A 17057-nucleotide genomic window follows, 5' to 3' on the forward strand; every position below is an offset into this window, starting at 1 on the left:
CCGTCCCAACCAGTGCCATGCGGCTGGTATAGACACACGCGGTGGGAATGTTGATGTAGCAGTCGTAGTTGGTCAAGGGATCCCGTCCCAACCAGTGCCATGCGGCTGGTATAGACACACACGGTGGGAATGTTGATGTAGCAGTGGTAGTTGGTCAAGGGATCCCGTCCCAACCAGTGCCATGCGGCTGGTATAGACACACACGGTGGGAATGTTGATGTAGCAGTGGTAGTTGGTCAAGGGATCCCGTCCCAACCAGTGCCATGCGGCTGGTATAGACACACGCGGTGGGAATGTTGATGTAGCAGTGGTAGTTGGTCAAGGGATCCCGTCCCAACCAGTGCCATGCGGCTGGTATAGACACGCGGTGGGAATGTTGATGTAGCAGTGGTAGTTGGTCAAGGGATCCCGTCCCAACCAGTGCCATGCGGCTGGTATAGACACACACGGTGGGAATGTTGATGTAGCAGTGGTAGTTGGTCAAGGGATCCCGTCCCAACCAGTGCCATGCGGCTGGTATAGACACGCGGTGGGAATGTTGATGTAGCAGTCGTAGTTGGTCAAGGGATCCCGTCCCAACCAGTGCCATGCGGCTGGTATAGACACGCGGTGGGAATGTTGATGTAGCAGTCGTAGTTGGTCAAGGGATCCCGTCCCAACCAGTGCCATGCGGCTGGTATAGACACACATGGTGGGAATGTTGATGTAGCAGTCGTAGTTGGCCAAGGGATCCCGTGCGGCTGGTATATCAAAAACTGTGATGTGTGCTGTCTTGTTTATGGGGGAAACTGCACATAAACATTTCTTTGCTAGTGCTACTAATGGAAAAAGGAATGGGTTTCCTTTAAAATTGTATGTCAAATATACTACATATTGGCACCCAATAGCCGATTATGTGTAAATGTGCTCTAGTGGTGTCGTTAAACAAATATTTTTTTTAGACATGAGAAAATCGAATTTCATTAGGTTTTACTGTTCTTGTTGTTGTGGATTTTTTGGGGTTTTTTTTGTTGTTGTTTTGTTTTTTTGTTATTTCTGGATAAAAGCTATTTAGTCCGTCCCACATGGAACGCTTTTTTCATACTATGAAATTTACTACAAAAGTTATTTATTTCTAAGCCGATTGATTTGTAAATTGGTATCAAAAATAGCATTTTTATGTTATTTCAAAAACACTTTCACTTTTCTTCTTACGTTAAACCAAACTGAAATTATTTACAATTTTTTTTTTAAATATATAATGATGGGACGGACTATATATAAGACATAGATTAGTTATTAATGGAAGAAATGTAGGCCTAATTACCTTGCCATGCTCTCATAGATATCTGAATAATGAGCGTCTCCCATCTTCAGTTTCCGCAGCAGAACGCATGCGTAATCTTCTGGCAGTTTGAATACAGCTGGGTCGTCGAAAATCTCCCTGTTAAGATCCTGGGTGGTTAACCATCGGAACATCACACGTGCCATCTCAACCTCGTTCTCGGCTAGTTCAATCAGATACTGCACCACCTCAAACAGCGGCCGCTTCAGGAATAAATCGGGGATCTAAAACAGATTTCATATTGCAACAGATGTATAATTAGGAATCAAGAAAGAAAGAAAGGAAAGGAATAGTTGTGCATTCAGGAAAGTGGTTTTTTGGGGTGGGTTTTTTTTTTATCAAGCCAAAAAGGCCAAATGGACCAATTCGTGAAAAAGGGCTATCATATGATTTTTTTTTTTTAAGCCAGGAATAAAGAGGCACTTGAAAATATTAAGAGGGGAAGGGTCTCCTGCTCACCCCTGAATCCGCCTCTGTTGTTTAAAAACACCTCAGCACATTTAAACTACAACTATTTGGTGTCTAACATCTGGTTATTTTGACTTCTGCTCGAGGGAAAGAGAGAAAAAACCCTGCCGCAACATAGACTACTCCTAACGAAAGAAGCAGCAAGATATCTTCTCCTTTTTTTTTTCTTTTTTTTTGCACTTTCCCATAGACAGGATAGTACATATTACCGCCTTCTGTGTACCATTCGCTGGCAACTGGAAAATGCGAGCCCAGTAAGGTCAATCGAACCTGCAACCCACTGCACCTCGGGTAAGAGCTCCACCACTCGGCTGCCTCCTGCCGTTCCGTAATTAGGCATTAACTGCAGTCAGCCGGTCACAGAAATGGGCAAGGAAGGAAATGGTTTATTTAACGACGCACTCAACACATTTTATTTACGGTTATATGGCGTCGGACATATGGTTAAGGACCACACATATATTGAGGGAGAAAACCCGTGTCGCCACTTCATGGGCCACTCTTTTCGATTAGCAGTAAGGGATCTTTTATATGCACCATCCCATAGACAGGATAGCACATACCACGGCCTTTGATGTACCAGTCGTGGTATACCGGCTGGAGCGAGAAATAGCCCAATGGGCCCTAACGGGGATCGATCCCAAACCGACCGTGTATCAAGTGAGCGCTTTACCACTGAGCTACGTATCACGTTACGTCAGCGAGTACATACACATCGTTCACCGAAACTATGTTAAAATTACCAAATGTTTGATATCCAATAGCCGATGATTAATAAATCAATATGTTCTAGTGGTGTCGTTAAACAAAACAAACTTTTGTACACTGAATATTGGGCCGTTTCTCAGAAAGGAATTGAAATTACATTTTAACTCGATTTTTGTGCTTATATAGAGTTCAGATTCAAGCACGCTGTCCTGGGCAAACAATCATCTCATCTATCTGGGCTGCCTGTCCAGAAAAGTCGGTTAGTAGTTATAAATATTATAATATTCCTTATGTGTCGTCAGCAGATCATTTTCTGAAAATCATTTCTCGAGGCAGTATATGAACTTTGAGACCTATTTTGTTTCATTTTTGCATAATTCAAAGTCCACGTTTATTGTATTAAATTGCAGCCACTACATGTTTCGATAAAGATATCTTCTGTTTGTTAGCAAATATTCTGAGACCAGTATAAAGATTATAAATAAACTTCTTTAGGACCAAGTTTGAAACTGTATAATGCTTGACCTGATAGGACTAGCACACTCGAGGCGCTCTTGTCACTGTGTACGATGATAAAGTCAACACGCGTACAATCATGATCTCTGTTTGATATCTGTACAAACATAGCAATCTACCAAAACAGGAGCAAGTTTAAAATAGTGGGGATTTGGGGGTGGGTGGTGGGGGGCGTTGTTGTTTTTTAAATCGCCCATGACAAGACGGTCCAGTATGATAATTCAAAAAGTAAAGCATTATGGGGCGGGCGCAGGAGATTTCTTGGGAGATGGAACTTGAAAAGGACCAAACATAGAAATCTACCACAGCAGGAACACGTTTAGAAGTAGTTTTTTTTTTTTTTTTAAATCGCCTATGACAAGACGGTCCAGTATGAGAATTGAAAAAGTAAAGAATTACGGGTTGTGCGCTGTTTTGTTGGCAGGAAGTGCAACCTTAAAAGATCACTTGCCAGTTGTCCGTGAATAGTCGTAAATTCGTCGAAGGGTTATATTAAGGCAATTTACAAGTCTCACGGTCTCAGTAGTTAATGCACATACCCAGAAGGCACCCTGGACTCTATATGCAGTGATGTTATACGTTGACAATTACAAGCGCTGATTGTCACACGTTTGATTCTTTGTAAGGTGTCTTTTATATATAATCTAAGTTCATACTTTTAGCATGATTACGTTATAACATTATTAACAAGCAAAACATTTTTTTAATCTGTTGAAATACTATTCTTATAGTGCTATTATATATTTTCTCAAATCTTTAACACAAAATAAATTATCATGGAAATAAAATGCCTATTATATTGGCTTCACACCTACCAATTGATATGTGATGTCTCACACCGTCGGTACTGTTCCCCCGAGGACCTGTCCTCCTATAGGCGAGGCACTAGGTAGAGATTCGTGGAATTAACCACTATTTTACTGTGCATATATACAGCCTTAATCGCGAATAACAATTTTATTGTTCAGGTTAAACGCTACATGATCTGACACATGCATCATAGATGCCCATTCTGTATACTTACAGTCAGAGCACGTTTGTCCATCTCTATCATTCTTCTGACATTCACCTCTTCGCGTTTCAAAGATTCGGGAGGGCAAGGGCAGACAACTCCTTCCTCGTCCAGGGGCCAGTTGATCTCCACGGTTTCATACTCTTCTACGGCTTTGCTCAGCAAGGTGGGTGATGGAAATTTATCAAAGAACCCGCGGTCTTTCATGTACTTTGACAATGCCTTGTAAAAGTCCATAACGTCTGTTTCGACGAAGCGGATCCGATTCGGCGTTTTGGTACCCGCTGGAGTCCTGGGTTGCTTCGAAGAACTTGGCGTTTCTTCGTCGCTCGACTTCTTGGTAATGGAAACATTGCTACCTGTTTTTGGTTCTCCAAGGATGCTTTCATACGACTTGAACAGAAAGCTTCGGTTGCTTTCGTCCATACTTGACTGAGACATTGATATTTTGCTGTGTTCTGCACTTAAGCCAGATTCGGATCTGTTTTCTATACTTGTACCCACTGCAGTCTTCGGTCGCTTCAAAGACCTTGGCCTTTTTCTCTCGCTCGATCTGTTGGTAATGGAAACACTGCTAACTGTTTTTGGTTCTCCGATGATGCTGTCATACGATTTGGTGTCGTTTGAAATATTTTGAAGGGACAGGCTGCTTCGATTGCTTTCGTCTATACTTAAGTTGGACATTACTGTTTTGCTGTTTTCTGCACTTAATTGAGATTCAGATCTGTTTTCTATACTTAGCTCATGTTTAGGACATTTAATGGAACGGTTTTCCACACTTATATTAGATTTAGTCCCATCAACGGGACCTTCTTGTGTTAGCCTTGGAGACAGCGAGCAGGTCACGGTCTCGTTTACTAAAGGTGACAATGACTTAGTTTTTTCACCTTTTATGTCACTCTTTTCTGCCTTTAGCTTTGACTTAGGTCCGTCGGAGGGACGGACTTGTTTTAATCTCGGACATAGTGGGGTGACTTTGGTCATTTCTTTTTTCCCGTTATTACTGTCTACACTTGAAAACAAACATTTAGGTCTTGGAATGAAACCAACTCGGTTTAGATAAGGAGAACGTGCTTTAGTTTCGGTCTGTTCAATTTTTCTGTCATTGTTTTCTACACTTTGTTCACTTCGTCGGTCATTGTCTTCTTCTACAAGTATTTCAGTAGAATCGCCTCGACATAGTGGAGACGACGGCGTGTTTTCACGGTGTTTCTTTGCTGGGGTCTTTCTGCCAATGTATTTCTTTGATGTACGTACTTTAGCAGAACCAACATCGATTAACGTAGGCAACGTCGGTCTATATTTCCTGTCGTCTGATTTATTACTGAGCCCAGATCGAGATATTTCTTTTTCAGCAGAACCGTCTAGGCTGCGTACTGATAATGGTGCGCTCGTCTCGTTTTGCCTGTTCATTCGCGTCTTTCTCTCCATACCTAACCGAATCAAATACCTCTTAGTGAAACACGATTGACCCGACTGAGATGATACTAATGACAACGACGAAGAAGAAGAAATGGCGACGTTGTCTTGTTTCACTGCACAATCTTTGCCACTTCCAAGACGACCGGATCTGTTCAGTCGGAGAGGGAACTCCCTGGGTCTTAGGCTCACCTTCTTGGGCGTCTTGCCGAAATACCGCTCCCTGTACGCAATCTGACTGTGGGACGACGACGACGACGACGACGGCATGGGCATTGCCTGTTCTTTCCTTTCGTTGTTTGTGTCGAGACTGGCCTCGGACAAAGTGTCAGATACCATTCTGTCGTCAGAACCCACCTCACACAGCAGCGAATTGAAGGAGACAGATTCGTTCGTTCCGTCATTTGTGTCTGGACTCAACCAGCACACGTGTTTCTCGCTGGCACCGGGCTGAATCGATCCTGGGCCCGCTGTGCTGTTTTCAGTCCCAGCCTTTACCTGCATGGTCATCTCGTTGCCTGACTGAGCTTCTGCCACATCTATGTTTGTTGAAGGGAACTGACTTCGTTGAACAGACGTGCTGGTCTCTCTCGATTTGTTTATTAGGTTAGGCTTTCATGCACTTGACTCAGATAAAAGCGTTTCAATCAAGCCGACTTTACCGCGCTGGGGAGAAGATTTGGTGCTTTGTGTAGTTTTTTGTCTGTGATTATTTCTGTCAGTCCCAGAGTAAGATGTCATTGTTTCAGCTAAACCAACCTGGCTTAGTGGGTGAGACGAGGTACAGTTAGATTCTGCTGGTTTGGTCGTTCGGGTATTTTCGTCAATACTTCACGCAAATAAAGTGTCTTCCCTTGGGTGGGAAGATAATAACAAGCTGTTGTGTGGGTTCATTTCAATATTCAAATATTTTGGCTCACGTGGCTATGTGCCGAGATGGTTGCATTCCCTACGTCCAGTAAATGTCTTTGTCACTGGAACCAGAACAGTTTGGTCATGAATGGGATGGCTTGGGACATCTAGTTAGTTATGTCGACACCTAACCTAAAAACACTGCCTTCTGGAGAAGATGGGCGAACCGGTTGCTTTTTCCATCAATTCACAGCTGAAAATTAATTTGTCTATTTCTTTCTCCTTCTTTTCTTGTATTTTTTTCACTGTATTTTGACCATCATACAATTTTCACTGATTATTTTTCGTAGATAAATTTTAGTTAACAATATATTGTTCTCCGGTCACCTCCACTTCCTGAGGAATTAATCGGCATATAGTCGCTCGTCTGGGTGTGTGCCTAGAAGTAAAATATCAACTATATAAATAGTGATTTAAATTTATGTATGTACTACATTATAGTTACATGTGCCATACCTCGCTTGTTACATTTATTTGTTATATATAATTACAAATTAATCGATCCCAAACATATTTGTGCATAAATAACTCGGCGGGAGGGGGAGGGGTGGGGGGTATAGAAAATACATTGTGCTTGCACGCGTTGTGAACACATTAAAGACTAGATTCCTACGTGGTAATGACTCTTATAAATTCGGCGAATCCACAAAATCTGGAAGGTTGACAGAGACAGCAACACCCCACATGCATAACGTTACGAAATGTTCGCCTCAACTGAATGCGCACAATTCCATCGGGTCGCCCACTAAAGTTTTTACAATAAAAATGTTGTTTTCTACTTATAAATTAAACTATTTGGTTGGAATTTTTATGGGAATACAGTTGAAGGTATAAGGTTTACAACTGAAAGCGAAAGTTCATAAATAATTTTGGCGGGAAGCCATCATTGTGCAACCTTGAAATTGGACCTTTAAAGTCTATGGTGCGGTGGTAAAGTGGTAAAGCGGTCGTCTGGTCTAGAATCGATCACCGTCGGTGGGCTATTTCTCGTTCCAGCCAGTGCACCACGACTAGTACATCAAAAACCGTGGTATGTGCTATCCTGTCTGTGGGATGGCGCATATAAAAAATCCCTTGCTAGGCTACTAATGGGAACATGTAGCGGGTTTCTTTTCTAATACTATACGTCAAAATTACCAAATGTTTGGCATCCAATAGCTGATGATTAAAAGTCTGTTATAATGCAACACTGAGATTGCATATTTAATGTCTTCTGACCTTATTGGAGAAGAAAAAAGTAATGAACTCACCTTATTATATTGGCACACTGAGCCATGAAAACAGAATAATATTTAAAACACTGAGGCACGAAAACTTTAACCACTGAGATGTGAAAATAGAATTACATTTTAAAGCCAATTATCCAAGTTCCGGAAGTACGTAACTTTGTAGTTTCGTATAAACTACGTTGTTGTTTTTTTAGCTACCACAAAACTAGGGTTTCCAGAATCGCGTTGGCTTTACCAAAACTGATCTAATTTTAGCAACAACCTGCAATTGATGTATAATTTAACGGTTGAAAAAAGAAGAAAAAAAGCCGCGATAGCTGAAACTATTTCACACTCTTCTATAACAATGGCATGTGCCTTTAAGTCTGAAATGTATCCTAGTTGTCAACACTGAAGTAACGCTTTGAAAGCGGGGAGCTCCGTGTAGATGTTCAGGCTATTATCGTTGTTTTGATATTTCCTATGACGACAAACACGACGCCTACTGTGACTGTGACTGGCCTGTCTTTCAAGATAGCACAGTGAACCGTTCGTTAAGAGAAAGCAGGTCGGTTCTTGTACATTATCTACTTCCTTGTCAGTTGTCACTAACCTCTATTATATGCTATGGGGCGGATTATGGGGGGTTCCCAGTTGCACGGAAACCCCCCTCAGGCTAAAGACAAAAACAACAACCCCACCACGTAGATCTAAATTGATGTCCACGTAAAATTTATAATTTCAAATTATAAACATTTACATATTGTTTCGGAACCCCCACCCCCTTACCTAAAGCATAATCCGCCCCTGATGCTAATGTCTTGAATTTTGAGCTGTGGCAAACTGTGTCCCTCCGCACTTTTACTTATCCCGCGCCCCTCTTTCACAATGATTAAATAGATCTGGTGTGGGTCACAAAAAGATGTTCGGGCAAAGATGGACTTACGGTAGGACCAAATTAAGCTGTATCCTAACCGGACGTGAGCGATGCGAGCGATTATTTTAGAAATCATTGATTTGAATTGCCGCATCCTAACTGGACGCGAGCAACACGACACATTTATCCATCGCGCCGTACGCGTGCGGTCAAAACACGGTGATTCAAATCAATGATTTCTAAAATAATCGCTCGTATCGCTCGCGTCCGGTTAGGATACAGCTTTAAGGTTTCAGTTCGTCAGTAACAATATAATAATTGACAGATATTCGTATAATCTAGGCACTAACAAAACTATTCCTAGCTGGAGAAGGGGTGGGTAGGTGATGGAAGTTGCACCCCATTCCTATCCCGAAAAAATAGTTTTAAAAGCCTTTTTTTTAATATATAATTTAAAAGTGTCCCTTTTGTCATCTAACCCGCTCAGTAATCGGTAGTACACTAACAATCAATCAGTCAAGCAAGCAAGCAATCTAACAAACAAATTATCTTCTCTTTTTTTTCTTCTTTTTTTTGTTTGCTTTTCCTATTTTTAAAAGAATTTGAAGAAAACAATGGGGCGTGGGTAAAATAGCGAGAAGGTGTGTGATTTTTTTTTCTACATTATATATATATATATATCGCCATAAACGCGGAAAAATCGAACTTTATGATTATAACAAAAAACATTAAAACACAATCCGTAACAAAATTATTTTATGGGAAGAAGAAAAGTCATCACACCTTGCACGTACAACTAACTCTCGCTGAAACTTTAATAGTACTAAACCTAACCTGTGTAACAAAGCATTGAAAACTCTTTTCAAAATCAATGGCAGCTTTATTAATAGTTCCCCACCTCCAGATATATACAACAAATTGTTGGATACCCTAGTCAAACCAATTATTCTGAGCAGGGGTAGAAATACTGCCATCCCGGCCGCTTTTTGTCGGTGAACATCACCACGGGTCGGGAGATATTCTTACCGGCCGTCCTGTCAGACCACTTATTATTTCGAGTTTATACTTTATGATCATCTTTGGTCCGGTCGGTTGTGATTCGGTCCACCGACCTCTGTGGTGTCGTGTCCAGGATAGTGGGTTAGTTGGTACTGGATTCGCAGCCCCATACCGGGTCCCACCCAGAGCGAAATTTAACGACTAAATGGGTAGGTGTAAGACCACTACACTCTTCTCTCTCACTAACCACTAACAACTAACCCACTGTCCTGGACAGACAGTCCAGATAGTTGAGGTGGGTGCACAGGATGGCGTGCTTTAAACCTAAATTGGATATAAGCAAGAAACATAAGTTGAAATGAAATGAAATGATTCAGTCCGGCAGAATTTGTAGCTTGTCGGACCGTAGTCCGGCAGGAATTTCTGCCAATTTCAACCCCTGGAATAATTCTATATAACATATGAAATATGGGGAACTGATTTTTTCGGGAGTTTAATTAAACATAATTGTAATATGTGTCTTGATACTATGGCAGGTGAAACCCTTCCAATAGCCAAACATGTTTTGTAAATTCCTACTGCAGGTTGGCAAGATGTCGGTAAATGTCGCTTGTAAACATGAACTTGGTTCATTAATTATTAATAATTTACATCCCCCCTGCCCCCTGTCTCGTACGCTTATGAACAGGCTGGCAAACATATGTGGGAGACCAATGTTTTTGTGAATACCATTATTATATGTTTTTGTGTGTTGCCGAGGATGGCAACATTAAGTTGGGAAGTGTGTAGGATAGTGAAATATATATGGTGTATTATTTCTTATATCTTGAAGGTCGGGATTTGCCTGCTTCATATGGTGGTGGAAATGCACTATCATTGTTTCATTTACTGCATGTATATTTCCTCCCTTTGTATAAAAAGAACACAACCAACCACTCTCTAAGGGCTTACATTATTATGTTTGGAAGGCTGGTGCCAGAGGGGACAGCTTTCATGGTCATGTGTCATGACCATATGTGGAAAAGGGCCAAAGTTCTTTGTTCTTGGTGTGGATCTCACACAAGGCATTCCACTCTGGTCACCGAGCAATCAACGCCGAGTTACTCGAGCCATCTTAAGGTAAGCATCGTATTACATTTAGTTACAAGGAAGTATATTTGCTATTTAGGAATCAAGCTATTGATAATTTTTATAAGATTGAATGCATAGTTAGAGTATTTTATAAAGTTGGTTTCTCTCCCGAAAGTATATTAACGATTAGTAAGTGATCATTATATTTCCTGTTGGTACTGTTGCCATAATGCTTAAGAAAGAAAGAACAAAGATGTCATAAGGTTCCATATCATGATGTATCATAATTATCGACATTTTCTTGCACTGTATAGTTTGGGAGCTTTTATTTGACATTAAATATGTTGGTGCCGTTTTATTAAATATGTTAGCTCAAAAGAGATAAACTGCTGCTTTAGCAATGGATATTAACTCTTTGTGAGAGGGAATCTTAAAAACATCCAATTAATGCCTTATTGCTTTCATTTATTTATCTGTAAAACGCGACTGATAATTACTTGTTTTTGTTAAGGTTTGGACTCTGGTCGTGTGGGGTAAGTGATACTGGCATCATTACATATTTGTTTGTTCATTCATATTATACTTTTACAGATATGTATATTATAATTTTCATAATTTGTACTTAAATGGTACATATGTGATCAGTCATTTTTATAAACGAATGTCCAAGTAGACAGTACAAAACCTGTATTTAGTGGACACATATTTAGTATGCTTTTAAACAGAGGTTCCCTTTTTAGTAAAAGGCTCATCTCTGTACTTATTTGAATAATTAATATTAGAATATTGCATACATATGTATTCATTCATTAACGAGGTTAATGGTTTGATTATTATAAATGTTTATGCTGGGATAAAATATATTAAAGACATTGTTAGTATTGAAAGGAAAGAGCTGAGTTAGTGAGCAAAATATATTTTATCACCAAATGATCACACATATAAACGATTATTGCAAGGGAACAGTTGGTATTTAACCTCTCTCTCAGTAGGGGATTATGGTGTGTGTCCTAATTAGCACCAACAGCTCTAACTCTAAGAGAACAATGCACTTGGAATTTTGGGAAATGGTCAGAATGACCTGGGGTCATTCCTTTAGCAGACGACCAGTTTGACACGATATTTGGTAAATCCTCAGCTGCAACATAAACATTGGTCTTAGCTTGAAATTAATTGACTTAAGCTGAATAACCTTTGGTAATGTGTTTGTCTTTGTGGGGGACTTTGTTTTTATGTGAAGGATATACATGTACACTAGAGAAGAAACGTATACAACTTTACATAATTAGAATAGGAAAACATGTTTATCAGGATAATATTAAAGTAAAAATGCATTTCTAATAATAGAGTGACAGTTCTTATTAAGTGTTTAGAAATAATCTATTTTGTATTGTTAACTTGTTGCATTAGTGCCGGCCAAATTTATATGGGTTGAGGATGATTACAAATGTCTTATTCATGTTACTTCTTCTTGAAGCCATGGTTTAACGATATTGTGGAAGAGTGTTGATATTAATGATTATGTGTATTTGGTTTGATAGATGAAGCTTGGTTACTAATGCTATTTAATTGATTAGCCTACACTTTTGTTGAACATGTATTTATATAACTGTTTTCTATTTTGTTAAATATTAGGGCTATACCTGTGGGGTATACACTACTTGTATATTGATTTATAGATCCTGGGGATAAATGATCCTATATGGAAACCCCAGTGTTCTAATTTACTTATAATTAATTAACCCTATTATTAAAGCCCTTCAGATCCTGAACCTCGTCTTTCTTATTTATATTAATACATATTTACTATATTCATATTTGAGGGTGAAGGTAGTCAATCTGCTCCCTCTGTACCATACGATTATAAATTACTGCCTCCCCCCCCCCCCCCCCCTTACAATTGGTGTCAGAAGTGGGATCTGAAGGCAAAAAGAGTTATTGCCCCAATATTTAGTCACAGGTGAAAGAAGATAGACGCCCCCACACGGACCAAGACTTGACCAAGGGACATGTCACAAAATTAAAAAAGATTCACAAGATTCCCAGGATTTCATGGTGTAGAAGAAAAGACGAACAGTTCACTTAAAGCTTGATACTTCGCAGCCAAGAAGAAGAAAACCCCCAAACATTTGAACATTGTTTGTTACAAAGGACAGAACCCTGTTGATGTTTTATTTAGTACTGAATAATATATCTTTGTCTTTTAATTAGGATGTCAGTATCATAGTTTAAAGTTAAAAGTTAAAATTGATTAAGTATTAATTACATCTGTTCCAACCCGAATTATTCTAAATTTGAAAAAACTTATTTCTTTAAAGTAAGGACTTGTAAGCTTAAACTGGTGCAAGAGGTGTTCATATGTAGTCTTGATACTGGATCCTTTGAGAAACATATAGGTAAGTAATAGTTTATGGTAAGTCCTTTCTTATGAAGACTAGACTTTTATTATTTTCAGGGGATGCTTTTATCACTTAATCAGTCAACGTAAAGGTTTGTGGTGGGACCTTTTTATTCCACTCCCTCGTTTTGTCTCCCTTCCACTTTATCTCGGACCCCCCCCCCCCCCCCCCCTTGTTCTAAGGGAAGAAAAACAAATTATATTAAGTTACTATGGCAAACGAGGATGCAGGTGAGTATGAGTCTCTTAGACATGATTTTGAGCAACTTGATTCTCAGTTCAGAGATCAGGCCAAAGAAAATGAAACTCTTTTGGACACCATTAGGTATTTGCGGAATAAGCATACTGAAAGAGAATCTGCCAGGTTTGAACCAACTCCACCATCACGTCCTGAATCACAGGTAATTTTTATAGCTCAGGAACGTCACATTGGTCGGTTCCAGGGAAAACCTGGATCAGATATTTACTTGGAGGACTGGATTCGAGACATCAAGTCTCATATTCAGTCCCGACATCTAATAGGTGAAAATTTTCTACGTTTCATCAGAAAATATTTAGCAGGTCCAGCTCGGATGGAAATAGATGGGCATGCTGATATTGCAGATCCTGAAGATATTTTCAAAATTCTTCGTAACGTTTTCAGTGACTATGGCAATGATCAGCAGAAGCGGTTGCGACTTTTTGGTCGAAAACAAGAGTCTGACGAGTCTCTTCTGACCTACAGCCATGAGTTGATACGGTTGTATCAACATCTGGAACACGAACAACATTATCAGGAGCAGAAAGAACAAAATTTGGCAGCCATTTTTGTTGAAGGTGTCCGAGATCGTCTATTGAGTCGGGAATTGAACAGACAGATGCTGACCAATCCCAATGACTCATTCTTCAAGCTGAGGGATTGGGCTATTGACTTGCACAAACGTGGATCTAGGGATCCATCTATTCCCCAGACCATGATTAAGGAAGCTGTAGGGTGTGCATCTCTTCCACATGAAGCTCAAATTCAGGCAACATCGTCAGAGAGTATTCTCTCAATACTGCAGCAACAAGGGGACATGCTCCGTGAGCATATGAAGGCACAGAGAGAGCAGAATGATGCAGTTCTACAGCTTCTGTAGAGAGTAGACAATTCTCAGCCGCCCCAAGGAGCCACATTGACGGGTACTCCATCTAGTATCCATGAGTCTCGACCAAACCGGCAGCCTGCAATTCAAGCCTCTACAGTTCCTACCACAACGGAGTCGACGCTATACTCGGGTACACAGAGGGCGGGGTTGCTGTTTCTTCTGTGGTAGCGAGGGTCATTTCCAAGTGGACTGTCCTAGGCAACGCTATGGTCATGGTCGTGGGTCTTTAAACGATTAGGGCCTGTTGTAGAGAGTCAAACAATAGGCTGTCAAAATGTGGAAGTAGACTCAATTCTGCAAGCTATCGGCAGCTGTCCAGAAGCTCTTATTAAAATGGGTAATGTCAGATGCCTTCTAGACACTGGTGCAGAGGTTTCCACCATCACGGAAACATTTTAAAAAAACAATTTAAAAGGTAAGGCAGGGGTGAGGCTGGAACATGAGGCATTACAAAGACAGAAAGGCCGGAATGCCAAGTCAACAACTTGTGACATCCCACTTGGTGGCCGTGTGTATATAAAAAATCACCACCAGGTTAGACATAAAATGCAGGATGTTTGGAATCCAAAACCATACAGAGTGGTTGCCAAACCCAATTCTGATGGCCATGTCTATACTCTGGAGCTCATAGATGGGGATGGTTTTCAGAAAAATGTCCACCGATCAGAGATTTTAGATTCCAAAGACATTGTGGTTACTGAGACAGTGCCAACGGTCACACCTGTCGAAGTATCTTCTGATATCCAGTGTGACGACCATCCACAGGATATGGACATTCCTATCCTGAATGCAGTAGCTCAGGCACTGAATTCTCCAGATCCAAGCAGAATGCACGAATTGGAAATTGAGAATGCCAGTGATGAGAATCTGCTTTCTCCACTTCCATTGGATGAGGTTGTTGACATGATCTCAGCTCCTGTCTCATTTAGTTCCGGTACAGACAATGGGGTTGAGGAGGATGTAGTTATCATAGTCCAACCACCAGCCGACAGAAGAGAGGAAACACCTCCATCTTTGGTGACCACTCTGGCTCAGCCCCAGCCACAGAGACATTCTACAAGGTCGGGTGCTGGACAGCATAGTAACCCTCATCGTCTACCAGTCTCTACAGTTGTACAGGAGAGAGCAGCAGTATCTACATCAGCCAGCTCGCCACATGCTCAAGCCATAAGAGATTTAGCTCAGACCCAGGTGCTTTTGGCACAGTTACTGTTGCAGGGGCCACAGTGACTGATGCTTTGAGTTGCCGAGGACGGCAACATTTTAGGTTGACATGTGTGTGGGAGACCAATGTTTTTGTGAATACCGTTATTATATGTTTTTGTGTGTTGCCGAGGATGGCAACATTAAGTTGGGAAGTGTGTAGGATAGTGAAATATATATGGTGTATTATTTCTTATATCTTGAAGGTCGGGATTTGCCTGCTTCATATGGTGGTGGAAATGCACTATCATTGTTTCATTTACTGCATGTATATTTCCTCCCTTTGTATAAAAAGAACACAACCAACCACTCTCTAAGGGCTTACATTATTATGTTTGGAAGGCTGGTGCCAGAGGGGGCAGCTTTCATGGTCATGTGTCATGACCATATGTGGAAAAGGGCCAAAGTTCTTTGTTCTTGGTGTGGATCTCACACAAGGCATTCCACTCTGGTCACCGAGCAATCAACACCGAGTTACTCGAGCCATCTTAAGGTAAGCATCGTATTACATTTAGTTACAAGGAAGTATATTTGCTATTTAGGAATCAAGCTATTGATAATTTTTATAAGATTGAATGCATAGTTAGAGTATTTTATAAAGTTGGTTTCTCTCCCGAAAGTATATTAACGATTAGTAAGTGATCATTTTATTTCCTGTTGGTACTGTTGCCATAATGCTTAAGAAAGACAGAACAAAGATGTCATAAGGTTCCATATCATGATGTATTATAATTATCGACATTTTCTTGCACTGTATAGTTTGGGAGCTTTTATTTGACATTAAATATGTTGGTGCCGTTTTATTAAATATGTTAGCTCAAAAGAGATAAACTGCTGCTTTAGCAATGGATATTAACTCTTGGTGAGAGGGAATCTTAAAAACATCCAATTAATGCCTTATTGCTTTCATTTATTTATCTGTAAAACGCGACTGATAATTACTTGTTTTTGTTAAGGTTTGGACTCTGGTCGTGTGGGGTAAGTGATACTGGCATCATTACATATTTGTTTGTTCATTCATATTATACTTTTACAGATATGTATATTATAATTTTCATAATTTGTACTAAAATGGTACATATGTGATCAGTCATTTTTATAAACGAATGTCCAAGTAGACAGTACAAAACCTGTATTTAGTGGACATATATTTAGTATGCTTTTAAACAGAGGTTCCCTTTTTAGTAAAAGGCTCATCTCTGTACTTATTTGAATAATTAATATTAGAATATTGCATACATATGTATTCATTAACGAGGTTAATGGTTTGATTATTATAAATGTTTATGCTGGGATAAAATATATTAAAGACATTGTTAGTATTGAAAGGAAAGAGCTGAGTTAGTGAGCAAAATATATTTTATCACCAAATGATCACACATGTAAACGATTATTGCAAGGGAACAGTTGGTATTTAGGCTCTCTCTCTCAGTAGGGGATTATGGTGTGTGTCCTAATTAGCACCAACAGCTCTAACTCTAAGAGAACAAAGCACTTGGAATTTTGGGAAATGGTCAGAATGACCTGGGGTCATTCCTTTAGCAGACGACCAGTTTGACACGATATTTGGTAAATCCTCAGCTGCAACATAAACATTGGTCTTAGCTTGAAATTAATTGACTTAAGCTGAATAACCTTTGGTAATGTGTTTGTCTTTGTGGGGGAATGGCTTTCTGACTTTGTTTTTATGTGAAGGATATACATGTACACTAGAGAAGAAACGTATACAACTTTACATAATTAGAATAGGAAAACATGTTTATCAGGATAATATTAAAGAAAAAATGCATTTCTAATAATAGAGTGACAGTTCTT

At 40.0% G+C, this 17057-nt stretch overlaps 1 protein-coding gene across 1 annotated transcript in view; it reads right to left on the reverse strand.

Moving 5' to 3' along the window:
* LOC121376558 overlaps positions 1 to 17057 on the reverse strand; it is a 42762-nt gene that overhangs the window by 21844 nt on the left and 3861 nt on the right. Inside the window, exons 2-3 of the mRNA XM_041504470.1 lie at positions 4041 to 6738; positions 1307 to 1548 (exon numbers count right to left, since the gene is read on the reverse strand). Of these exons, the coding sequence (XP_041360404.1) occupies positions 1307 to 1548; positions 4041 to 5957 (2159 nt within the window). The 5' untranslated portion in view covers positions 5958 to 6738. The remainder of the gene's footprint in view (positions 1 to 1306; positions 1549 to 4040; positions 6739 to 17057) is intronic.

This window comes from Gigantopelta aegis, chromosome 6, assembly GCF_016097555.1.
Source record: "Gigantopelta aegis isolate Gae_Host chromosome 6, Gae_host_genome, whole genome shotgun sequence".
In the NCBI taxonomy this organism is placed as follows: domain Eukaryota; kingdom Metazoa; phylum Mollusca; class Gastropoda; order Neomphalida; family Peltospiridae; genus Gigantopelta; species Gigantopelta aegis.